This window comes from Trichechus manatus, unplaced genomic scaffold, assembly GCF_000243295.1.
Source record: "Trichechus manatus latirostris isolate Lorelei unplaced genomic scaffold, TriManLat1.0 scaffold00074, whole genome shotgun sequence".
Taxonomy (NCBI): Eukaryota; Metazoa; Chordata; class Mammalia; order Sirenia; family Trichechidae; genus Trichechus; species Trichechus manatus.
The window spans coordinates 4,659,365-4,686,715 of record NW_004444010.1 but is presented as its reverse complement, the minus strand read 5'-3'; the positions used below and the strand labels follow the sequence as shown (position 1 = coordinate 4,686,715).

Here is a 27,351-nt window from a genome sequence, read left to right as displayed (position 1 = left end):
TATGCAAAGGCATTCGACTGTGTGGATCATAACAAATTATGGATAACATTGCAAAGAATGGGAATTCCAGAATACTTAATTGTGCTCATAAAGAGCCTGTACGTAGATCAAGAGGCAGTCATTTGAACAGAACAAGGGGATATTGTGTGGTTTAAAGTCAGGAAAGGTGTGTGTCGGGGTTCTATCGTTTCACCATACTTATTCAATCTGTATGCTGAGCAAATAATCTGAGAAGCTGGACTATATGATTGGAGGATCAGGATTGGAGGAAGGCTTATTAACAACCTGCCATATGCAGATGACACAGCCTTGCTTGCTGAAAGTGAAGATGACTTGAAGCACTTACTGATGAAGATCAAAGACCACAGCCTTCAGTATGAACTATACCTCAACATAAAGAAAAGAAAAATTCTCACAACTGGACCAATAAGTGACATCATGATAAACAGAGAAAAGATTGAAATTGTCAAAGATTTCATTTTACTTGGATCCACAATCAATGTACATGGAAGCAGTAGTCAAGAAATCAAATGACATATTGCATTGGGCAAATCTGCAGTGAAAGACCTCTTTGAAGTTCTTAAAAAGCAAAGATGTCACTTTAAGGACGGTGTGCCTGACTCAAGCTATGGTGTTTTCAATTGCTTCATATGCATGGGAAAGCTGAACAATGAATAAGGAAGACCAAAGAAGAATTGATGCCTTTGAATTATGGTGTTGGCGAAGAATATTGAATACACTATGGACTGCCAAAAGAATGAACAAATCTGTCTTGGAAGAAGTACAGACAGAATGCTCTATAGAGGCTAGGACAGTGAGACTTCGTCTCACATACTTTGGACATGTTATCAGGAGCCACCAGTTCCTGGAGAAGGACATCATGCTTGGTAAAGTAGAGGGTCAGCGAAAGAGGAAGACCCTCAAGGAGATGGATTGACACAGTGGCTCCAACAGTGAGCTCAGGCACAACAACGATTGCAAGGATGGTGCAGGACCAGGCAGTGTTTCGTTCTGTTGTACACTGGGTTGCTATGAGTCGAAACCGACCGGAAGGCACCTAACAACAACAACAACAATGCCTAGAATATCAATCTTTAGGCATTCCATTTCAGTTTTGATGATTTCTAATTTTTCTAGATTCATACTTCATACATTCCACGTTCTGATTACGAATGGATGTTTGCGGATGTTTCTTCATTTTGAGTCGTGCCACATCAGTAAATGTAGGTCCTGAAAGCTCAACTGCATCCACATCCTCAAGGTCGATTCTACTTTGAGGAGACAGCTCTTCCCCAGTCATACTCTGAATGCCTTTTAACCTAAGGGGCTCATCTTCTGGCACTATATCAGGCAGTATCCTGACGCTATTCATAAGGTTTTCACCGCCCAGTTTTTTAGAAGTAGATCACCAGGTCCTTCTTCCTACTTTGTCTTAGTCTGGAAGCTCAGCTGAAACCTGTCCACCATGAGTGACCTTGCTGGTATTTGAAATACCCGTAGCATGGCAACACAGCAACATGCAAGCCACCACAGTATGACAAACTAACAGACAAGTGGTGGTTTATGGTATTTTATGGATAGTTGCTATTTGATCATAGTTCATTTGTCTATGAAGTCATTCTAATTAATTGTGTCTAACGAGGTCTTTAAATGGCTTCAAAGTATAATTATCAATAATATAAATAAAATTATTTTAAAATAGTGAAATTATAAAGAAAATGTGTTGAAAATGGATACTAAATGTTGGAATATGTTTCTATGTGTTTGTTAATACTTTTGTCTAATTTACATACGTATAAATAACTCCTTTACAATATTAAGTTAGAGACAATTTCTTACCAAGTAGAAGATGTTAATTTCATTTCCAATGTCCTCAGTAGAATTAATAATTTCAGGGACTGTTTCATTGGCCGCAATTGAAATATGGTATTCACTTGCAGAGCTTAGAAAGAATTAATTGGAAGAAGAAAAATAAAATAGAATAAAGTTTAACTTTTATTTGACTTCATTTGCTTTTTCGTTCTTCATACTATGTAATCCCACAAAAATTACTTATGGAAGTTTCAAATCAAGAGGAAATTCATCTACACTTAAACCTAAAATAAAATCTTTGAGGAGGGTGAGAAGGGTTACATAATTTAGTTCAACAGTTGCTGATGCTTATTTGATCCTAAATATTAAAATACGTGCATTTTTTAAAAAAAATAAAAATTGTTATCATTGTTACCAAGTGAAAAGTTTCCATGAATTCACTCATATTACAGTGAGTGAATAATCATGCAAAAACTTAGTATTTTTTAGTAGTGCCGAATTTTAGATTTTTTTTAAAAAAGTACCTCTTCACAACTTAAAGTCCTGTATTTACTGCTAAACTTAAAAATTCAATCTTCTCCATATTGTTTGGACGAACTTGGTAGAATGAAATATAGTATAAACATATTCTTAAGCAGCACTTCAGTCAAGAGAAGATAAATAAAAAAAAATTAGAAACGGCCAAAATTTGATTTTAAGTGAATGGAAAATTTGGGGGGAAAGTCAAGGTGCCAACAGAAGTGTATATAGCAGAACAGAAAATGGTCAATTGAATGTAAAACCTAAGAAATATAAGCAAAATCTCTATGTATATCCTATAATCCTCTTATTTTTATGGTCTGCCATCAGTAAAGTATCACTAGCCTCTCGCATTTTGGATTATTTAGTGAGCTGGTTGTCATACTTTAGAGTGCATGAGAATCACCTGGAGGATCTGTTTAACACTGACTGCTGGGCCCCGCTTTCAGAGTTGCTGATTCAGAAGGTCTGGGGTGAGGCCTGAGACTCTGCATCTCAAACAAGTTCCCAGCTGCTGCTGATGCTATTGACTGGGGACCAAACTTTGAGAACCACTGAGTTAGCAGCAAGGCATCAAGGTAAAAGTGCTGTTTCTTCCTACCTGTAAAACTGTAGTCCAACTTCATATTTCACGGGGATAGAAATGTTTACCTCATTGTCAGAAAGGGCTTCGGGAGGTTCTTCGCTGTCACTAGAAAACAACAAGCACATTCATGACAAATCATTAAACTATTGACTATCTAGAGACATTACTAAGCATTTGAACAAGAAGCCTATCTATGCAACTAAATAAAAGCACAAAAAAGTAGAATTCCTGATTTTTCAACATACTGGTGGGAGCAGGGTAGGGAAGAGATGGGTCTTATTACAAGTTCCCAAAGTGACTGTGATGTGCCACTAGAGTTGATAACCACACTGATTTAGTCCAGTGTTTCTCAAACTTCAGTGAAAATAATGGTTAAGAATCCCTGGGACAATTGTTAAAATACACAGGTTGTTGGACCTCTCTCCTAGAAGCATGGACTTAGGAAGTCTGAGTTGGGTTCCAGGAATTTGTATTTTTAAAATAAATCATCCCCAGGCGATTCTTTTTTTTAAATATTATATTGTGTTTTAGGTGAAAGTTTACACAGCAAATTAGATTCCTATTCAACAATTCATACACAAATTGTTCCATGATATTGGTTACAAACCCTACAGTGTGTCAGCACTCTCACCATTTCCACCCCTTCTGCCCTGTTACTATCCATTCAGTTTCCCTGCCACTCTTTGCCTTCTCATATTTGCTTCTGGGTAAATGTTGACCTTTGGTCTCTTATAGTTGATTATTTAAAGGATCACATTCCTCACGCATGTAGGAATACATTATAGGTCAATACATTATTTGGCTGAAAGGTGACCTCCTGGAGTGTTAAAAGGGTATCTTAGAGCAATAGTCTTGGGGGTACCTCTAGTCTCTATCAGTCCAGTTAAGTCTGGTCTTTTTTTGTGACTTTGAGCTTTGTTCTACATTTTTCTCTCATTTTAACCAGGACCTTCTATTGTGTTGCTGGTAAGAATGGTAGGAGGTGGTAGCCAGGTAACATCTAATTCTTCTGGTCTCAGGCTAGAAGAGGCTGTGGTTTGTACGGGCTGTTGGTCCTGTGGACTGATTTCTTCCTTGAGTCTTTGGTTTCCTTCACTCTCTTTTGCACCAGATGGAAAGAGACCAATAGTTGTATCTTAGATGGCTGCTCTCAAGCTTTTTAAGACCCCAGATGCTACTCACCAAACTAAGTTGTAGAACATTATCTTTATGAAAAAGTTATGCTAATTGACCTAGTTGTCCCATGAGACTATGGTCTTGAGCCTTCAAACCCAGTAAATCAATCCCATGAGGTGTTTGAATATGTCTAGGAAGTATCCCTAACTCTGCCGCCATGTGCTACATTGTATATATAAATGCATATGAAGAATATACAAACGTGTATATACAAAGGCCCACAAATGTACCTATATATGCACATGCATGTTTGGTAAAGTAGAAAGTCAGTGAAGGAGAGGAAGACCCTCAAAGAGGTGGATTGACACTGTGGCTGCAACGATGGGCTCAACATAGGAATGATTGTGAGGATGGTGCTGGACCAGGTAGTGTTTTGTTCTGTTGTACGTAGGGTTGCTATGAGTTGAAACCGACTTGACGGCACCTAACAGCAACATGCACATATGTACTCCCATACTCCTTCCATACGTGTATAGCATATATATCTACCTATGTAACCACTCACATATTTTTGCTTGTTATTACTGTAGTTGCAAAGTTGTACGTTATAGCATTTACCATAGTCGTCCTTTATTTTTGTATACCTCTCAGTGTCTTCATTTACCTTGGTCAAGTTGTGCTAACTTCCCACATATTGTGTACTGCCTTTCCCATCACCAGAATTAACACATATCTACCTAGTAGGTGATTCCCACTCCCTCCCTCTCCCATCCCTGGTAACCATTAAAGAAGGTTGCTTTCTGTGCGTAGTCCTATTCTTGACTTTTTATAAAAGTTCTATCATGTAATACTTGTCCTTTTGTGTTTGACTTATTTCACTCAGCATAATGTCCCCCAGATTTGTCCATGTTATGTTTCATGGATTTATCATTATTCTTTATCATTGCATAGTATTTCACTGTATGTATGTACCACAATTTGTTCATTCATCTTATGATGGGCACTTAGGTTGTTTCCATCTTTTTGCTATTGTGAATAATGCACACCTATAGGTGTCTATATGTCTATTCGTGTCACTGCTCTAGGATATATACCTAGGAGTGGGATTGCTTAATCATAAGGCATTTCTATTTCTAGCTTTCTAAGGAAGTGCCATACTGTTTTCCATAGTGGTTGTACCATTTTACAATCCCACCAGTAGTGTATAAGGACTTTATAGTTTTAGCTTTAACATTTAGGTCTTTGATCCATTTTGAGATAGTTTTGTGTATGATGTGAGGTATGGATTCTGTTTCATTTTTCTGCAAATGGATATCCAGTTTTCACAACACCATTTGTTAAGAGACTGTCCCTTTCCCATTGAACGGACTTCGACCCTTTGTCAAAGATCAGCTGTCCATAGATGGATGAATTTCACTTCTGGGTTCTCAGAATTGACCCTTTAATCATTATATAACGCCCTTTCTGTCTCTTATAATGGATTTTGACTTAAAGTCTATTTTATCCAAAAGTATTATTGCTACTCCTGCTCTCTTTTGGTTACTGTTAGCTTGATATATTTTTTCCCTCCTTTGATTTTTAACTTATTTATGACTTTGTGTTTATGGTGTGTCTCTTGTAGGCCACAGATTGATGGGTCATGTTTTTTAATCCATTCTGCCACTCTCTGTCTGTTGACGAGTGTATTTAATTCATTTACATTCAGTGTGATTAATGATAGGCACGAATTCATTGCTGTCATTTTGTTAGACTTTTTTGGTGTGATGTTAATGGTTTCTTTGTTCCTCTTAATTTTCTGTGCTGAGTTCTTTTTTGTATATGGATTTTCTTTTCCTATCATTTGTTGTTGTTATTTTTGTGTTTACTGAGTCTTCTTGATTTCCTTCTTCTTTATTTTGGTGAACAGACTTATTAATTTTCTTTGTGATTATCCTGAAGTTTACCTTTATTGTTTTAAATTTAAAACAGTCTGTTATATCCTGAAATCACCTTCACTTCCTCTCTATATGGAAGTTCTATAACTACACTTTTTATTCCCCCCCGCTTTGTTTTGAAGTTGTCATTGTTTACAGCTTAACATCTTTGGTTCCCTATAGTCAGTTTTCATAGCTTCATTGTACTTTTGTGAAATCTTAATCTCAGTTGGTATTTGGGTGATGTAGTCATGTGCCTTTCTTTATCTCAGGTTGTTGTCTGATGTCATTGGTTCTCTATCTGAAGGACTCCCTCTAATATTTTTTTGTAAGGCTGGTCTGGTTTTTACAACTTTTCTTAATTTCTGCTTACCTGGGAATGTCTTAATTTTGCCATCATTTTTGAAAGACAGTTTTGCTGGATATATGATTCCTGGTTGGCAATTCTTTTCTTTCAGGATTTTATATGTCATCTCATTGCCTTCTTGCCTGCATGGTTTCTGATAAGAAATCAGTGCATAGTCTCATTGGTGCCCCTTTGTAAATGATATTTCGTTTTTCATGAGCTGCTTTCAGAATTCCTTGTCTTTGGTTTTGAAAAGTTTGATTATGATATGTTTTCATTAATTTCTTTTGGGATCAGTCCTGCATAGGGGTCATTGGGCTTCTTGGATAGCTTCCTTCTCGTCTTTCATGTTATTTGGGAAGTTTTCTGCCAGTATAACTTTAAAAATGCTCTCTGTACTTTTTTTCTCCTCCTCTTCTGGAATTCCTATCATGTGTAAATTATTCCTCTTGACAGTGTCCCACATAACTCTTAAGCTTTCTTTATTTCTTTTTTCTGATTGTTCCTCAGATTACTGTCAAGGGATTTGTCCTCTATTTCTCTGATTTTTTCTTCCATTGTATTCAATTCTGCTTCTGTGTCCTTCCATAGTATTATCTATTTCTGATATTTTATTGTTAATCTTCTGAATTTCTAGTTGTTGTTTCTGCATGGTTTTTAACTGTCTACTGAGTAAGTCATTTTGTTCTTGTATTGTCTTCCAAATTCTTCTAGGGTTTTTTTTTTTTTTTGGTGTGTGTGTGTGTGTGTGTGTGTGTGTGTGTGTGTGTGTTTTCCTTAATCTCTTTGAGGATCCTAAATATAAGTATTTGGAATTCCTTCTCTGGTAGTTCTATTATCATATCTTCCTTGGGAATGTTTTCTTTCCTTTTATTTTGCTCACTTGTTTGAGCCAGCTTATCCTGTTTCTTCATATGATTGTTATTGTCTGCTGTCTCTGAGGCATTAAGGTGTTATTTTATTTATTTATATATTTATTGATCAATTATATGTTTATTTGTTTTGCCCTCATTTTTTTGCTTTGTTTTGTTTTGATATATCAGAGTGGGCAAGGCAGACATGCTTCACTGACCATTGGTCCTAAATATTAGGGAGCACTTGCCGCCTATCGCTGGGCAGGTGTGGTGGCAGCAGGGGTGGGTAGGGTAGGCATGCACCTCTGTCAGTCATGTCTGGCAACACAGGAGCTCTTGCTGCCTCTTGTTGGGTGGGCAGGGCGGCAGGGAAGGTGACAGGCAGGGGAGGCACGTCGCTTCCAGTTCTCTATCTCATGCTGCTGCTTGCTGAGTGGGTGGGGTGGCAGGTAAGGGGTGACAGACTGGGTCAGTGGTGTGGAAGAACAGACTGCTGCTCGCTGGGTAGGTGGGGTGGCAGGGGGGGTGGCAGGAGGGGTGGATGCTCCTCACCATTTGCAGGCATGGTGGGACTGGGGAGGGGAGGAAGGGGCTCATTCCATGATCCTCAGGTGGGCAGGGTGGTGGGGGTGCCCATGCTTCTGGTTATCAGGAAGTTGAGGGGGAGGGGGAGCATATTGCTCTGGTCACTGGGTGTGAGTGCTGGTGCACTCCCCATCAGCTGCAGTCAGCCATTAGACCTGGCCCCAGCCAAATGATAGGAGGGTGGTGTGCCTGGAGTCTGATCAGGCAGGGGACCTCCTGCTGACACTCTATGGATCTACTACTCTGTGTGTGCCACCTACCCTAACGGTCAGGGACTGCCGGTGGTATGTGGTCCTATCTCTGGTTCCTGGCTCCTTCCCTGCTCTGTGGTAGCCAGGATCGCTGAAGCTCTTGCCTGCCTTTCTGTACTTTCCCTTCTTAGATCTGCTTCATGTTCTGCTCGTCAAAACTCCGGGTTTGTCTACACAGTTTCTCTGTCTCCTACTGAAAATTCCATGAAGTTGCCTTCCCTGTGCTCCTCACCCGGGGTCACTGCTTGCTTTGTCTCAAGATGGCCACACAGTACCAGGCTGGCTGGCAGGGCACCTCTAATCCATAACTCTCCTTGTTCACTGTTTTCATTCCATCTCTCCTTCCATTCAGTGTTTGATTTAGTTCTTCATCCTTCCTTTTGATGCTCAGGGCTCCAGGATTGTCATCTGTATCTGCTTCACTTGGTTTCTCGGGTCTTTGCTGTAGGGGGATGACTCAGTTTGTCTGACTAAGTTACCATCTTGAGTTTTCTCCATGTGATTCTTATTTATTTATTTGTTTGTTACTAATGAGAATCTTGTAAGAGAGACTAGGCAAGGGTCACACAGGTGAGAGTAAATTTAAAATCTTCTGTCTTCTCAGTCAATATTCTTTCAATACTGAGTACTTGATGTTCATATTATTTGCTAAGAACTAATTTATTTCCCTGACTTTAGTAATCATTTCAATTATTTACTATGTCTACACATACATATGTGCATACTCATATATGCATATACACATATCTCACACTCCCCTGTAATAAAACACACACACACACACACAGACACACACAGACACACACACACACACACACCAGTGTCATAATGGTTACAAACACTGGCTCTGGGGCCAGACTAAATGGATTATTCTTGGGCACCGACATACTTTGGGCAAAGTATTTAATTTCTCTGTCCCTTGGTTTCCTCATTTATGAAATGAGGATTTTAAGATTAAATGATTAATAAATGATCATTAAATGTGTAATAAGTGTTAAGTTCTTAAAACTGTGCCTGAGACATAGAAAATGTCCAATAAGTTTTTGATGTCATTATTATTATCACCCCCCACCCTCCATCAAGTGACCAAATCTTAGCATATTGTTTCACAGAATGGGCAATGAGGACGTTTAATGGCTCTGCTTATACTGAAGCATATAAAGTGGGTGACATCAGCAATGGGACAGTGAAAGCAGCATCCTGCCCTGGGTTCTAAGTATTTGCATGACAGTGCTCTTCATATGAATGGTCTCCTTCTCTACCACCCATTCCATACTGCAGCCAAACTTCCTAAGAAGCAGCTTTGTACTTATGATGTCTTCCATCAAAAACTTTTCTGGCTCTTCTGGCCTGCTCAATTCAGACAAAAATGCTTCATTCTGACATTCAGTACCCTCTCATAACACTGTAGGATGCACACTCCCCCTTTCCCTCCCATTACTACTTTATGTATCCTCTATATTTCACTACCATGGATTACTCAATATTCTCCAAATAGATCCTCTATTGTTCTACCTTTGTGTTTTTGCTCATGCTATATATTTTGCCTGAAATGCTCCACCTAGCCCTACCCACCAACTTCTCTGCTTTTGAAATGATAACCATCATTAAAAGTCCTTCCTAATTTTAATCTGGCTAAAGTTTTCTTAAATTCCAGTTGCCAAGCAGATATAATTTCACCCTCCATTTAGTTTCTCTGACACATAGTTTATATTCCTCTAATAGATTTTCCTTATTCTACCCTGTATTACAATAATTTATACTAGTCTCAACCCCCTATTATTCACAACATGAGGTGGCTCATTATTATATCAATTTTATATTCTTTGCAGTGATTAATTCAATACCTTGTCCATGTTTGAGGTCAAATAAATATTTGTAGATTTTAATTGAATTGAGCATACAGAATTCATCCACCCATTCATTCATTTGTCCATTTAGTCATTCACTCTACATTTATTTAGTGCTATTTGTCAGGCACCATGCTAGATACTGGAGAATAAAGAACAAAAGAAAGAGCTTGATTTCAAAGAACCTATGGTCCAGTGGATACTTACAGGAAAGTTAAGCTACTGTTTCAATTTCCTTAGCATTTTGCTGTTTTAAGTCTGATCAGAAGATTTGACTAATCTGAATACAATTTCTTAAACTACAAAAGAGCATCATAAAACTTTAAGTCCATCTAATGATTCAGGTGACCATATGGGCAGCCAGTAAAAGTTTTTAATTAGGAGGGCCTGTGAAATTTTAAATGAATTTAAATGCAGTTTGGCAGAAAATAAGTGATATGTGATTATACTATATTCTATAGCTCATAGAACCAATAATTTAATCTATTTAGGTGTATTACTTCTATTAAATAAAAATTTCTTTATTTTGCTAATTACTCATAGGTGTGTTTTTGTGAAGCAAAGTGGTTCATTGCCTTCCATTTCTACTGATTCTGTATAATCTATAAGAAGCTTCCAGTGAGTCTATAAGCAAAATATTCTAATGAAAGCAATTACATACACACACACACATACACACACACACAAATACATTCATATATACAAATAAACCAACCTTGTTGCACTTAAATGAATGATGACATTTTCCATAAGATAAGATGTGTTAAACTGAAATAATATTTTGAAAGTCACCTTTTGAAATAAAAATACATGTCTTTAGTAACATGATAAAGAAAACATTTACTTTGATTAAAATATTTAATTTACATAATATTACATAAACTCAAATTGTAAAGTTGTTTAAGAACTATTATCTTACAAAATAAAACCTCACTCCATCTCAAAACAGATATAACAAAAAAGATACATGTACTTTTTAAATGTAAATATGTAATAAGCATATTAATATTGATATTACATATTAATACTGAATTTAAACACTTCCTCCAATAATTAAAAAAAATTATTTATACTAATCATAAACTATTACCATGAAGGCACATCCTGCTTATCTTATTAAATTACCATAATTATAATCAATATATATAGTGATATATTAACATTACTATAATCATAATCATTGTAATTATGAATTGTTGTTGTTTGTTACTGTCAATTCCAACTCAAGGTGACCCCATGTATACAGAGTAGAACTGCTCTATAGGGTTTTCAAGGCTGTGACTTTTCAGAAGCAGATTACCAAACCTGTCTTCCTAGGTGCCTCTGGGCGGGTTCCAACTGCTAACCTTTCAACTAGCAGTAGAGAGCTTAACCATTTGCTTCACCCAGGGATTAGTCATGATTAAAGTCGCTTTAATTTGGAAACTTCAAGTATTTTCTTTTCCCACATATATTTTGAGCTTCATAAGAAAAACAAAAAATAAACTTTAAATCCCCAAAAGAATTCTTGTAAGAATCTGTAGTCCTTCCAGTTTGCTTCTTGCTTTAAAATAGTAACCACAATTCCAGTAGTAGCTTTACTGGATGGGTCTGAACTACAGTAGAAAAGGGTGAAATTGCCAAAATCTCTCAGAGAGCTCCGTTCCCACCTCCTGCCTTTCCTTATGCTCACTGACTGGCTCGGGCATCTAAGTTTTTGCATTTCTGATGAGCCTTCACACCAAGGGGTAGACACTAGCAGAGAAGTGGGGCTGAAGAAGCTACCTATTGCATGTGGCCCTGACCCTGAAGATTTAAACTGCAAATCTAAATATTGAAACAAAAGAATATTCTAAAGGTAAAGCCCATGTTGAAATTACTTGCAAATTATCTTCCCATTTCTATACCGAAACCCATTTCTGTCTAGTTGATTGCAACTCATAGTGACCCTATAGGACAGAGTAGAACCGCCCCCTGGGGTTTCCAAGGCTGTCAATCTTTACGAAAGCAGACTGCCACATCTTTCTCCCACTGAGCAGGCTGGTGGGTTCGAACTGCGTGCTTTAACCACTGTGTCACCAGGGCTCCTTTCCCATTTCCATAATGATGATATAAGAGACACTTTGGTTTAAGCTTTTACCCTAAGCAGCAGGGTAGAAAGGAAGAAATAATTATGAAACTGTTAAGATTGCAATTAATGTTTCTCACTGTTCAAATATAACTCTAAGTATGTCGCTGTTCTTAAAAGAAATGGAGATAATTTCACGGTGAATTAAAGTGGTCAAAGGAAGGTACAAACATGAGTTAAGAACCCTTATTTCCATGTTTAACTAAGGAATAATGGTTGTATTTTTGCAAAAGTGAGAGTGTGTTTTATAGATTTGTAGGAAAGAAATGTGATCAAACATAGCAACGACTGTGAGGATGGTACAGGACCAGGCAGCGTTTTGCTCTGTTGTAGATAGGGTTGCTATGAGTTGGAACCAACTCAACAGCACCTAACAACAACAACAGGGAAGAAATACAATTCCACAGTACTTTAACTTGAGATAGTCAAGAAATAAACAATAAGCTGAGGTGCAAAAGTAAACTGGTACCTCTAGTTATTTCCAAAAAGCTAAAACAGACGTAGGAGAGACTTACTGAGTTTAATGGAAATGGCTGTGATCTGTGGTTAGTTTCCTGGATCACTAGTAACCATGGCAAGTGCTACAAGGGGAAAGGCCCTTTCGAGCTCTCACTTGCTAAAAGAAAAGCTGAAATATTTCATTATAGATATATGAATCTTCCATTTCCAGACTGTCCAAACCAGTGTTTATCAGGTTATTGTCTATTTAAGATGTGTGTTAAAGATGTCAGGGATCTGTTTTGAAATCTTATATAATATTTTAATGTAATAAGGTTGAAATAAATATGTGGAATACTGTTTTGCTTTGGTAACTCTAAGTCAATAAGTAAAATATCTTCTTAATCATTTTGATCAACTAAATATTTCCCTCCTTAACTCAATAGTAAATAGAGACGCAAATATTCATACTAAAAAGCAACATTCAACGAAAATGTATACAAATATGTTGTTATCACTGAGTGAAACAATTACTCTCTGCTCTTTATGGAAACAAACGTTATCTTTAAAAAGAGATGAAAGGGCTCTCCTCACTTCTATTCAGTATTGTACTGGAAGTTCTAGCAAGGCAATTAATCAAGAATTAGAAATAAAAAGCATCCAGACTGGAAAAGATGCCTCTATTTGCAAATGATAGGATTTTGTATAGTAGTATCCTAAGGAATCAGCTCAAAAAAAAAAAAAAAATTAGTGCTAATAAACAAGTTCAGCAAGGTTGCAGATTACAAGATCAATATACACTGTTGTTGTTGTTGTTGTTGTTAGGTGCCATCAAGTCGATTCCCACTCGTAGTCCTATAGGACTGAGCAGAACTGTGCCATAGGGTTTCCAAGGTGGCTGTTGGATTCGAACTGCTGACCATTTGGTTAGCAGCCTGAGCTCTTAACCACTGCACCACCAGGACTCCCAATATACACTAGCAATAAAAAAAATTTTTTTAACTTACTTTCATAAATGGTTTGTAGCTTTCAGAGTACAAGTTTTGCACTTCTTTGGTTAAATTTATTCTTAAGTACTTTAATCTTTTTGATGCTATCGTAAATGGAATTATTTTCTTAAATTCATTTTCAAAGTTTTTATGGCTAGTGTATATTGCATTTAAGTGAGATGTCCAGAAGTGGCAAATCCATAGATACAAAAAGCAGACTAGTGGTTGCCTATGATGGTAGGTGGAGGAGGCATAGGGAAATATAGGGAGTGACTGGTAATAGTACAGGATTTCTTTAAGGGGTAATAAAAATATTCTAAAATTTATTGTGATGATGATTATTTAATTCTGCGACTATACTAAAAACCTCTGATTTGTAAACTTTAAATGGGTGAATTGTATGGTATGTGACTTATATCTCAATAAAGCTGTCAAAAAGAAAAAAGAAAGATATTCTAAGCCAACCAATTTAGAAGAGTATTTCTTTTCCCTACAGTCTAGAAAAGCCTACTACATAGGAGACTCTCCATGATCAGAATTTCCCAGCTCCATTTTATCTGATAATTATCCAGTGCAAATTTATATTTTGTTCTTGGTGTTTGAGTTTGACTTATGAAACAATCAGCTTTGATTCCAAGCTGTCAAATTTTGAACTCAACCTTCTTCATCTACATCACCCGAAACTACTATCAGGAAGATTTATATATTTGCCTTTGAGAATATTATTTTTCATATCTGCATTTCCATGTGCATTTAGTATATATAGTTTGCTCACCTCTTCTCCTCCTCTCAGGAAAGGATATCCAACTTTACATGTGATATTATGATTGGATTCACAACTGTCTTTTTGAATAGCCTAGAAAGAAAAGTAGAAAGAATTATAGCAAACAAGCAGGCTTCCTGTTTGACCTTGGTTTTCTAGAATTTTCCTAGCTGTGCCTTGGTGACTACCTTGCCAAAATTAGTTTCTTAATTTAGTTGGGAGAGTCACAGCATCCTGGGATCACATGTCCCACGGCCCATGGAAACCCCAATACATCAGTTAGGTTAAGGATGACTAAAGGACAAGCACATCTTACTATCCTGCTTAAATCCTCCATTGACAACAGAAGTACTCACTTTACAAGGAGATTGTGGTGGCTGGAGGGAAGAATCCACATATACTGGATGACTCATAGAAGCCCATAGTGAATGTCAGTCATTAGTGGAGTTTAGTGTAATGGGTAAGAGCATGTGCTCTGAACTGGAACTCACTCCCCCTTCCTGTTGCTTTCAAGTCAATACTGACTCAAACGGTGAGCCGAGAGGACAAAGGAGAACTGCCCCATAGGATTTCCAAGGCTGTAATCTTTCTGGGGAAACCCTGGCAGCGTAGGGCTTATAAGTTTGTCTGCTATCCAAAAGGTCATTAGTTTGAATCCACTAGGCACTCCTTGGAAACCCTATGAAGCAGTTCTACTCTGTCCTATAGGGTCACTATTGAGTTGAAATTGACTTGATGGCAATAGGTTTTTTTAAATCTTTATGGAAGCAGATTGCCACATCTTTCTGCTTTGGAGTGGCTGGTGGTTTTGAACCACCAACTTTATGGATAGCAACCGAGCACTTAACAACTCCGCTACCAGGGTTCTTGAACTGGAATCACCAGGATTTAAATCCTGACTCCACCACATTTAGCTTCTTTCTTGTCAAGATTCCTCACCTCTTTGGGCCTGATTTTCTGTCAAGTGGGGTTAATTCTAGTCTATTTCATGAAGATGTCATTGAATGTGAAACACAACATTATTTTATATACTACCAAGAAAGAAAAAAAAATTATACCACCAGTTAAATAAACGTACCCCCAATTGTAAAATGCTATTACAGAGATGTGAAAAAAAGGTTTATTTTAGAACTTCTGTATTCTGCAATACAATAATACCTACTTACAAAAGGATTAATGATAATTAAATAAATAGAGTCCTTTGAATGGTGCCTGGAATATAATACAACTCAAGAAAGGCTATTTATCATTATTATTGTTGTTATTATTAATTAAAGTAGAGGAGATGCACTGTTGATGTTATGGCTCTGCCCCTGCCAAGGCCATTAAGTCAGCTGAAAGGGAATGCAGGCAATGATTTTTAATATAGTCCCCTTTCCAGAGAAAAATTTAATGGCAATATTTTCCAAATATTACTTTGTACATTTGCTTTTATTATTAATATCCTCGATTGAATAAAAAATACATGGTAGTAATATATAACATTTTTTTAAAACCTATTTTAGTCATCATGTCCCTAAGTAATATCCTAATACATGGAGAGAAATATTAGTGAAAACTCTGAATTTACAGTAACTGGACAATAGATTTTTAATATTACATATAATACTTGTATTGACTCTTAATATGAATCATGTGTATAATTAATTCATATGAATGTATTTGGAATTTTACCTCAAGGGGTTTCAGATATCAGAATAAAAGTAAAGTTTAAATTTGGAAATGCTAATTGTGTCTGACATAGTATTTTATACAAAATATATGCTATTGCCAAAATGACAAAAAGCTTCTTTTATGAATAAGTGAGACACATTCATTTAAGATAAATCTTGCCAATGTATTTTGCATAGAAAGGGGGAAATGATATTATGATTTTTCTACATGTATATTTTGTTCAACACTTGTGTTACTGTCTTTACACCTCTGTTAAACTGTTTTGGCTTTGTTACGTTTATTTTTTTCCTTGACTCAGTCTCAATTTCAGCTGTTTACAAACTCTGTGAAACATACAATTTTGATACATCACCAATCCTTCCTTAAACTGAATCTAAGAAGAGACATAAATCTCCAAAGGAAAACAAGACAAAAGCTTAAATGAAAGCCTGTTACTTTCACCATTAAAAAAAAGAAAAAGAAAACCACTGCCATTGACTGTATTCTGACTCATAGTGACCATATAGGATAGAGTAGAACTGCCCCACATGGTTTCTAAGGAGTGGCTGGTGAATTTGAACTGCCAAATTTCTGGTTAGCAGCCGAGCTCTTAATCACTGCGCCCTATCAATTTCGTACAAAATATTTTCTATTCTTCTAAAATCAATATAATAGAAACATTTAGTTCAGTAGTATAAAAAGTAGCTTCAAAGTTGATTGTTATTAGAATAAACGATTGAACAACTAAAAGTTTACCTCAATTCCTGAAAAAATTAGGTTTGGAGAATAGTGCGCGATTGTCCTGGTGTTATAGGCACTGTCCCTTTTATTTTTGACTGTTAGGCTAACGTTGAACTTATCATTGTGGGACTTGACGATCAGCAGGCCCTTTTCTGTTGTGGAAGCAACCAGGTCAAGGTCGGAGATACATTTTTCCTTGTTTCCACAATCTTTGGCAAAAGGAATCTGAAATGGTCATAGAAATTTTTTTTTCGAAATTTAGTTAAGCATTATTGAAAAATTACCTATTAATCTGTATAACAGAAACGACTTACTGACAAAATGTTGTTGTTGTTAGGTGCCATCGAGTTGGTTCTGACTCATACAGACCCTATGTACAACAGAACGAAACACTGCCCAGTCCTGCGCCATCCTCACAATCGTTGTTATGCTTAAGCCCGTTGTTGAAGCCACTGTGTCAATCCATCTTATTGAGGGTCTTCCTCTTTTTCACTGACCCTCTACCAAGTATGATGTCGTTCTCCAGGGACTGAACCCTCCTGACAAAATGTCCAAAGTATGTGAGACGTAATCTTGCCAACCTTGCTTCTAAGGAGCATTCTTACAGAACAGATTTGTTCGTTCTTTTGGCAGTCCATGGTATATTCAATATTCTTCTCCAACACCACAATTCAAAGGCATCAATTCTTCTTCACTCTTCTTTATTCATCGTCAGCTTTCACATGCATAGAAGGTGACTGAAAATACCATGGTTTGGGTCAGGTGCACCTAAGTTCTCAAGGTGATATCATTGCTTTTCAACACTTTAAAGAGGTCTTTTGCAGCAGATTTCCCCAATGCAATGCATCTTTTGATTTCTTGACTGCTGCTTCCATGGGCATTGATTGTGGATCCAAGTAAAATGAAATCCTTGACAACTTCAATCTTTTCCCTGTTTATCATGATGTTGCTTATTGGTCCAGTGGTGAGGGTTTTTGTTTTCTTTATGTTGAGGTGTAATCCATACTGAAGGCTGCGGTCTTTGATCTTCATCAGTAAGTGCTTCAAGTCCTCTTCATTTTCAGCAAGCAAGATTGTGTCATTTGCATAACACAGGTTGTTAATGAGTCTTTCTCCAATTCTGATGTCCCATTCTTCTTCGTATAGTCCAGCTTCTCAGATTATTTGCTCAGCACATAGACTGAATAGGTATGGTGAAAGGATACAACCCTGACACACACCTTTCCTGACTTTAAACCGTGCAGTATCCCCTTGTTCTGTTTAAATGACTGCCTCTTGATCTATGTACAGGTTCCTCATGAGCACAATTAAGTGTTCTGGAATTCTGATTCTTTTCAGTGTTATCCATAATTTGTTATGATCCACACAGTTGAATGCCTTTGCAGAGTCAATAAAACACACGTAAACTTCTGGTATTCTCTGTTTTCAGCAAGGATCCATCTGACATCAGCAATGATATCCCTGGTTCCATGTCCTCTTCTGAATCCGTCTTGAATTTCTGGCAGTTCCCTGTCGATATACTGCTGCAACCCCTTTTGAATGATCTTCAGCAAAATTTTATTTGCATGTGATATTAATGATATTGTTCAATAATTTCTGCATTAGGTGGGATCATCTTTCTTGGGAATAGGCACAAATACAGATTTCTTCTAGTCAAAAATAATTGGTCAGTGTTCAACCATTTCAGGAGGTACCATATGAGCAGGAACCAATGGTACTGGAGGAAGAAATCTAAGCTGCACTGAAGGCATTTACAAAAAACAAATCTCCAGGACTTGACAGAACACCAGTTGAGATGTTTCAACAAACAGATGCAGCTCTGGAAGTACTCACTTGTCCATGCTAAGAACTATGGAAGACAGCTACCTGGCCAATACACTGGAAGAGATCTATATTAATGCCTATTCCCCAGAAAGGTGATCCCACCGAATGTGGAAAATTGCCAAAATAAGCTTAAGCAACTCACAAAGAGAATAGATTTCACTGCAGAGATCCTAAGAGGTTTTATATTGGTTTCTGTAATTTATAGGGGAGAAAAACAATCTTTTACTTTTGGATATACATTCTTCTAGACCTTTAAAGATTGCACAGTTTCCATAGACTTTTTTCCCACTGACCTTAATTTGCCAATGTAGAACAACATCAGAAAATCAAATCAAGCGCCCTAAGTTCTAAATGTGTCAAATAACACTTTAACACTTAACTCTAATGATACGCTTTTCTATTAAAAACAATCACAATCCAGTAGCTATGAACATAATGGAGCTCAGTCAAAAGGGCAGAGAATGGTCAAGCCATTGTTGTCCTTGTCTTGTCTTCATTATACCTGTCTCTCATGTTCAACCCATCACCAAGAACTGTCCATTCTACCCCTCTTCTAAATATCTCTCAAATTCTTTCATTCCTCTCCATTTCCACCGCTACCTCTCTAGTCCAGGCATCCTAATTTCCTCCCAGAACTAAAGGGACATGCTCCTATCTAGCCTCCTGTATCCATTCTTGTTTCCCTCTAATCATTGTCCATATTGTAGCTGAAGTAATTCTTATAAAACACAAATCAAGTCCTAGTACTGAACCTATTAAAACCTTCAGTAGCATTCTACTGCTCTTTAAAAAGTTTAAAATCTGTACAGAATAAAGGAAAAGTCCTAAATGATCTGGCCTCTGCCTGTCCCTCGGCCTCATCTCACTCCACCTTCCCTCCTTGTCTTTAGCTTCAGCCACACTAGTGAGTTTAGTTTAGTTTCTTTTATGCCTCAGGACCTTCACACATACCATTCCCTCTGCCTGGAACACTTCTCCCTCAACTCCTCTAAATATTTTAGAAAAATTATCCCATCATTCAGGTTTCAAATTAAATACGATAACCCCAGGGAGCACCTCTTGACTCCCCAGTCTAGGTAGAAGCTCCATTGTTGTTGTTAGGTGCCGTTGAGTTGGTTCTGACTCATAGAGACCCTATGTAGAATAGAATAAAATACTGTCCAGTCCTGCACCAAACTTATAATTGTTGCTGTGTTTGAGCCCATTGTTGCAGCCACTGTGTCAATCCATCTCTTTGAGGGTCTTCCTCTTTTTCATAGACTGTGTACTTTACCAAGCATGATATCCTTCTCTAGGGACTGGGCCCTCCTGATAACGTGTCCAAAGTACATGAGATGAAATCTTGCCATCTTTGCTTCAAAGAAGCATTCCAGCTATACTTCTTCTAAGACAAATTTGTTCGTTCATCTGGAAGTCCACAGTATATTCAGTATTCTTTGCCAACACCATAATTCAAAGGCATCAATTCTTCTTCAGTCTTCTTTATTCATTGTTCAGCTTTTACATACATATGAGGCAATTGAAAATACCATGGCTTGGGTCAGGTGCACCTTTATCCTCAAAGTGACATCTTTGCTTTTTAACACTTTAAAGGGGTCTTTTGCAGCAGAGAAACTCCATAGAGCTCGGAAACTCTCCTCCTTAGCATCCACTCTAATTGTCAATATTTAATATCTATTTTCCAGGCTAGGTTTTCCAGAAGATTTTCATTGGCTAATTTTTGGAAGTAGATCACCAGGCTTTCTTCCTAGTTGTCTTAGTCTGGAAGCTCCACTGAAACTTGTCCACCATGGCTGACTCTGCCGGTATTTGAAATACTGGTAGCATAACTTCCAGCATCTTGGCAACAGACAAGCCACCACAGTACAACAAACTGACAGATAAGCTACAGAACAATGTCTGACTCATTTGCTTCAGACATGTCATCAGGAAGGATCGATCGTTAGAGAAGGGCGTCATGTTTGGTGAAGTAGAGGGCCAACTAGGGCGAGGAATATGCTTGGTGAGATGGATTAACACAATGAGCACAAGGATGAACTCGAAAATGCTCATTTTTGTGAGGATGATGCAGGACCAGGCAACATTCTGTTCTGTTATACGTAAGGTTGCCATGAGTCGGAGTGGACTAGAAGGCAGCTAACAACAATAACATTCCAGGCTAGATTGTAAGCTTCAGTGCTTGATGTGTATAAGACACTCAATAAGTGTTTTTGGAAGGAGGGAAGGGAAGGAAAGGCGGGCAGAGGATAGGTGTATGGGGAACTGATTTCTCATCCCTAATGTTTCCTCCATTGGTGCCACACTTGTGTCCTGCTCCCCGTTTCTACTCTCATTCACTCTTTCTCAGTGATGGGGCAGTGGACTCTGTAAATTTGGAAGCAGGAACCCGGCAAACACAGCTCAGTCCATTTGTATCTTTTCTGCTCTTGGGGTGGCAATGTGCTCACAGGAAGCATACATTCTGCTCTTTTCTTTATTTTGCAAGTTTTACAAGGTGGTCCCCATGAAGAAGGCCTGAGATTGACCAGCATTGTTGGAGACCTAGTTGGATATCTGTGGCCTAAGTCTGTGGTTTACTTTGAGGACACTCAATATTGCCACATATCCAAACCGTGCCCTGCAACACAATCTTTATTAGCAATAAAGGAGGGATTTTAATCTCAGACTGGCCGACTTTTATGTCTTTCTTTCCACTTGTTCTGAATTTGGGCAAAGTAAAAATGGATGTCATTTATTAATTCCCTTAAACTTCAACAATGGGAAGTTGGAAGGATTGAGAAAGGTGTAAGAGTCTAATTCTTTTGTTGTTGTTGTCTGTTTATTTTAAATATAATTGGTTTAGAGGTATGTGTGTTTCAGGTTTTTTCCTAACGTATTCATAAATAAGTATTCCAATTTTTTTTTAAAATTTGACTTACATATTCATGTACTGAGTTTGGTAGAAAATCATCAAGAACAGGCCCATTTTCTGGATCAGTAAGATTAAAATCCAAAGTTATCCTCACAGAGTCTCGAAAGTCATGCTTGTCCTAGAGATTGAAACATAAAATATATCATTGGTATCATATTTATTGCATGCTCTGACCTTGTTATGGCTTCCTTCTTTTGCCCCTGTGGGTCAGGCTTACTGGAACATTCTTATGCATCTAAGCTGACACATGACCCCATCAGGCTTTTGCTTCACTGGAGAGGGCACCTGCCATTGTACTCTGATGAAGGAAACAGCTGAAGTGCAGAGGCTTCAGATTATGACCAGTCAATTCACGTACAGCTCCTCAGAGGGGACTGCTGGAGCAGTGGGTTATGTCATACTTTGCCATATCAGGATACACCCCTCTGAGCTACTTGTATAATGGTATCATTGCTCTTGAGGCCTGAAGTTAAAAATCACTATATAATACTTTAGAAAAGTCTCCCAACTCCAGATGGGTAGGCTTCCTTTGAATTGAGTTGCATTTCATAAATATAATATATAGCTAGAACTGTAAGAATTTTATAATGTGAAATGATATATAGTTATGTGAATATGATTGATATTGTTAAGATTATCATCAATAACAGCCATCATTTATTGAGTGCTCAGTATTATGAGCTTTATACATATCATTGCTAATTATTTCAACAATCCTCCAAGGTGAGTAACTATTATGGTTCTTATTTTGCAGATGAAAAACTAAGCCTCTAAGTCACTCAGAATGTGGGAAAGCTAGGATATGAACCTCAGCCTGGCTGACTCCAGAAAAAATGCTAGAAGTATCCATTATAAACCAAAATAACTTTGAAAGTTTTAAAACTAATTCATTTCTTTTAGCACTCCTATCTAGATGTAGTTTAGATCCTGTGTTTGGGGAAAATTTTAAACCACAGTGAGTTTTATCAGGTTGGAAGCAGTGCCGTATCTGGTTTCATGTCCTTTCAACTTTTCTCCAAGTTCTAACTCCTTAATGTTCAGTTCTTATTAACAGAATAGGAGGTACAATTCTGGTTTTATTTTTTCAGATCATAGATTGATCATAGGGTGGACAGAATAAGTTATTTCGATATATATCATGGGGAATGTTGACATAAAAATTACTGAGGGAGAATAAATACGGTGCACAGGGATGCACATTTTCTACCACTTTTCTGCTCTTTACTACAATTTTCAAAATACAGAATATGAATACATCTAGAGTATAAAAATAAATCAGAAATGGGAAAACTAGCCTGTTTCCTTTAAAACTCAAGATCATGTTCTCATCTCTAAGCCTCTATCACAGTTACTAGACCAGTGTTATCTCATTCCTCCATCCTGCTTTTTTTTTGTTAGTACTGGGTACATTTTAAGCAAGTCATTATAATATAATGGAAGAAACCCTTGCCCTTAATTGGGACCCTCTCCATATACAAAGTATCCCAACATAATACATTCAAAATAATTCAAACTCATTTACCATTCACCTCTAGCAATTAATAATTTGCTTTCCAAGCCTCACTCATCCACTAAAATTGAAAGAAACTAAAGTAGCACAAAGCCTACAAATGACAGAAAACACCAGATTTTGTTTGTTTCAATATAAAGTCAAACAGCAAGATTCAGGGGTCAAGAAGAGACCCCAGAAAGCATATAGCCCAACAGTCTGCCTTCGGGTCAATTAAATATTTATCATCCACATTTCACAGATGAGGCCCACAAAAGTTAAATAATGTTTTCAAATTGGAAGAATAAATGAATGAATCTAGGCCTATTGTCAACAAGCGCACTATGTTTTTTATTATTCCACAGTATATAGATGTCTGAAACACAACAGGGGAAGCTAAGGATAGTTTTATGAGATGTATTTGGAAATGAGAAGATCAGATCTGTGATTTTCTGATATAAGCGAACTGACAAAGTTTACTCTAGGGCTTTGAACTGGTCCTTCCCTGTTCAGTCATGACTGAGGAAGCAAAACCAGAACAGACTGAATTTTTAAAATTTGAGTGAACTGGAATGATAACTGGAACAGGAAAAATTATGGGTTGAACCCCTGCTAGAAATCTAATCTCCCTCTTAGAAAACAAGGGCAGTGTACATGTTGCATAGCAACCAAATCTCTTGCCCTTCGGATTTTAAGCAGAGTTGGAAACAGTGGTGCCCTGCTCCAAGATGGAGGCCGACCACATCACTTTGAATGTGTGTCACTCTCCACAGTCCTGCCAGTAATCCAATTTCACACATCAGGCTCCTGAAAGGGCTCACCATGCTTCTTCTGAGTTTCCCATTCCAAGGCTCTGACCTTTAATTTTTCCCATTCAGGTTATCATTCCAGATCATTCAAATTGTAAAAATTCAGATCTGTTCCAGTTTAGCTTCGTCTGCCATGACTAAACTGGTTCAAATCAGTTTGAAGCTTTGGTTTACTCTATGGTGTATAAGACAGTAAGAATTCAATTGACTTGAAATAAGACAGCTATGCTTTATTATTGATTTGGAATAAGGCAGCTATAATATATGATTTACTTGCCAACATGTAGAAGAAGTGCTTAGTGCATTCAGAGTCTCGAACTGTGATGTTTCTTTGAATCTTTCTTTCTTGAGTTCCAGAGAAAAAACTTCGTGATATCTGTCTTAGTGAATCTAATGTGACACGGTACTGCAAATCTATAAACATAAAAAAAATGTATAATTGACAGAAATATTTATTTGGAATGATTTTCATATGGTGCAGATCTTTAAATTAACATTGTAGAAAAATCTAACCAGGAATCGATCAACAAAAAAGTTTTGTTATTTAGCATATCGACACTACGGTAGTACAATGATATTCACAGTTATGATTACCTTGACGAACTCTACAGAACTGCTTTCTGAGTTCAGTATGGTTTTGATGTTTACTTATGCTTACTTTTTACACGTACACACGCACACACACACATATATCACGTCATTTCCTTACATGTCAAATTCAGATTATAGAGTTTTTACTGGATTTCATTTAAATTTTTTTAAAATTTAAAAATGTTGGAGCACTGCTTGTAATTTCAATTATATTTTAATAGAGACAAAAATATACATTAATGACATTTTAACCTATTTTGTGGGAATACATCATTTTAGAATATGTTCAAAGCACTATCGAGTTTAATGACATAAGCAAACCACAATAAGGAAACAAATTAAACCTTATACTTTCTGTGAAGGCTATAATCCTCATTATTTCATCATTTATTACTGTATAAAAATTAAGTGAGATTATGAAATAATGTTGCATATGAAAACCTAAATTATTAATTTATATCCTATACCTTACATATATTCTAATATGAGGATTGTGTGTATATATACATATATGTATACATATGTATGTACGTATATACACACACACATAGAGCAAACTAAGAAAAACAGACTTTAAAGAAGAGTGATCTTTTTCATTCTATTCATGTTTGGTCTCTTCTACAGCCATGGACTTCATAGCTTTGATTCCAACATGTTTCAACATCATTAAAAAACTACCTCAGGAAGTGTAGCCTGTAGAGAGGAGGGAGGGTGTACAGGCTGACGTGAAGTATCTTATCTGAGAGCACACATGCAACATGTCTGACTCTCAAAAATTAGGGTCTCCTTCAGAATGGAGCGATGAGAATCAGGATGTGGGGGTGGGCAAAGTATTCAAGTCCTGTGCAATACCAGTCTTCCCTGGGAGGGGGAGGAGAAGGGGAAAGAGGGTGCTTCATGAAAACCCATGGGAAGGAAAATGGGGATCATTTGGAGCCCAATTTCTAAACTGTACTTCTGAATTGGTATCTTATTTTTCTTCAGCACTCAATTGTTTGTAGTAAATGGGGAAGCCTGAAGGGAAACTATGGAGTAGTGAGTCCATCAAATAAAAATATTTTGTTTCTGCTCCAAAATTTATTGGGTTGCATGACCTATTCCTTGTGCAGCAGAATAGTTTTCAAGGCTCGACAGGTTCACAGGGGCAAGTATGTTGCACAGGTCACTATGGTGGGAGGAGTTACAATAACCTACTGATTTCATCATGATGGAACAAATACATTGTCCTCTCACCCAAAAGTACTTTCTATATGTATTACACTTACCAGCTTCGTACACTGTGTCTTCTTTGGACTTTAATTTCACATCAAAACACACTGTAGCATTTATGCACACTGTTTCCTTTCCTTCCACATGGCAGTTTTTCTTTTGAATATTCACTTTATTGGGTTCAAAATTCATGGTTACTTTAACTACAGCCACATCTCGGGACCTACAAACACATAAATGTGATTACTCACATTTTTACATTAAGTGAATGTTATCAATTTGGGAGTGCAGTGTGAATGCATCCAAGGGGAGCCTTCTTTGTGTATAGTATGGGTTCTCAGGACATCATTCTTTGGTAACTTTTTGATACAGAAGAGATTGCATCTGATGTTCTGAGGGCATCCAGGTTGTTTTAGAACCATCTTGGGCTTTTGGTTCATAGATCAAACACTTTCTTTTCCTTGTGATGGAAAAAAGATGGAACGAAGTGCCCAGGTAGGTGCAACCTCGGAACCAAAACAACATTTGGAGGATCTCTGGGGTTGTTTCTAGCGTAGAAAAGGGTGCAGAGGACCCTGCAAGATTTATGGACCCCTGCTGGCTCTTTCTGGACTGTAATACTTGGCTGTTCTTGTAGGTTCAGCCCTGCTCCTATTTCTAGGAAGCAAAAGCAAAATAACATTTAAAGCATTGTACTAGGCACACATGTTATCTCATTTAAATCTGAAATTAACTCTAGTAATAAGAAATATTATTATCTCTGGTATCATATGTGAGGTAACTGAAGCTCTGAGCAGTTAAATACTTTACCCAAGGGCAAAAACTGTTAAGAGAGCAAAACTGGGATTTAAATCCAGCCATTCTAATTCCAAAGCACAGAGATTTCCACTAACCCAAAAGGATAGCAGAGTGTGATTTTAGGCAGGGGGGTATATGGAGCCTGAGGCCACTGCCTCAAAATCAGGTGGTCATAATTGAAGGACACCTTTGCTTGCTTTCTGCCTTTTGACCCAAACAGGCTCTTTATAGGCGAGCTTTAGTAACAGTGTCTTTTTCTTGTATATACTTAAGTCTCTGATTAAGCTTTTGCATGTTTAAAAATGATAGTTAAAATCACACTGATTAAGGGTAGGGTTGCAGAGACAATTATTGTAACTGCTGTCAAGTTGTACACCTGTAAAAAGTTAAATTGGCAAAAGTAGTGTCATAGATGTATTTACAACAATGACAAAAAAGAAAAAAGAAAAAGAGTAGCTGCTTAGGCTGCTTATGTGCAACCAAACACCTCATGGAATTTGGTTTCTTGGTGTGGAAGTTTAGGGTCATGGTTTCATGGGACATCCCAGTTAACTGGCCTAATAATGTCTTCAGTGCTTCTGTTCTACCTCCTAGTTCATTGCATAGTGCCTGTGGTCTTAAAAACTTGCAAGCAACCATCCAAGGCACAACAATTGATCCCTATTCACCTGGAGTAACAGAGGAAGAAGGACAGCCAGGAATAGGAGGAGGATATGGAATGAGTGGCTGTTTGACTCCATGAAAAACTGCCTCATTTGCCATGGGACCAGAAGAACTGGATGGTGCCTGGCTACCATTACTGAACATTTTGATCAAAGATTCCATAGAAGAATCTTGATAAAAAGGAGGAAAATGCAGAACAGAATTAAAAATTTTCATTGTCTTAGTTATCTAGTGCTACTATAACAGAAATACTACAAGTGGGTAGCTTTAACAAACAGAAAATTATTTTCTCATAGTTTGGGAGGTTAGACGTCCAAATTCAGGGTGCTGGCTCTAGAGGAAGGCTTTCTCTTTCTGCCTGTTCTGGAGAAAGGTCCTTGTCTCTTTGAACTTCTGCTCCTGGGCGATTTTCATGTGGCTTGGCATCTCTCTTCCCCTATCTGTGCTTACTCGCTTGCTTGTTTAATCTGTTTTATATCTCAAAAGAGATTGACTCAAGATACACCCTACACTAATCTTCTCTTATTAATGTAA

At 37.4% G+C, this 27,351-nt stretch overlaps 1 protein-coding gene across 1 annotated transcript in view; it reads right to left on the bottom strand.

Annotated features, from left to right (window-relative positions):
* Positions 1-27,351, bottom strand: part of ITGA1 (integrin subunit alpha 1) — a 187,510-nt gene that overhangs the window by 13,632 nt on the left and 146,527 nt on the right. Inside the window, exons 16-23 of the mRNA XM_004380455.2 lie at positions 25,413-25,579; positions 23,834-23,970; positions 21,266-21,376; positions 16,539-16,748; positions 14,142-14,222; positions 10,548-10,624; positions 2,933-3,022; positions 1,840-1,942 (exon numbers count right to left, since the gene is read on the bottom strand). Of these exons, the coding sequence (XP_004380512.1) occupies positions 1,840-1,942; positions 2,933-3,022; positions 10,548-10,624; positions 14,142-14,222; positions 16,539-16,748; positions 21,266-21,376; positions 23,834-23,970; positions 25,413-25,579 (976 nt within the window). The remainder of the gene's footprint in view (positions 1-1,839; positions 1,943-2,932; positions 3,023-10,547; positions 10,625-14,141; positions 14,223-16,538; positions 16,749-21,265; positions 21,377-23,833; positions 23,971-25,412; positions 25,580-27,351) is intronic.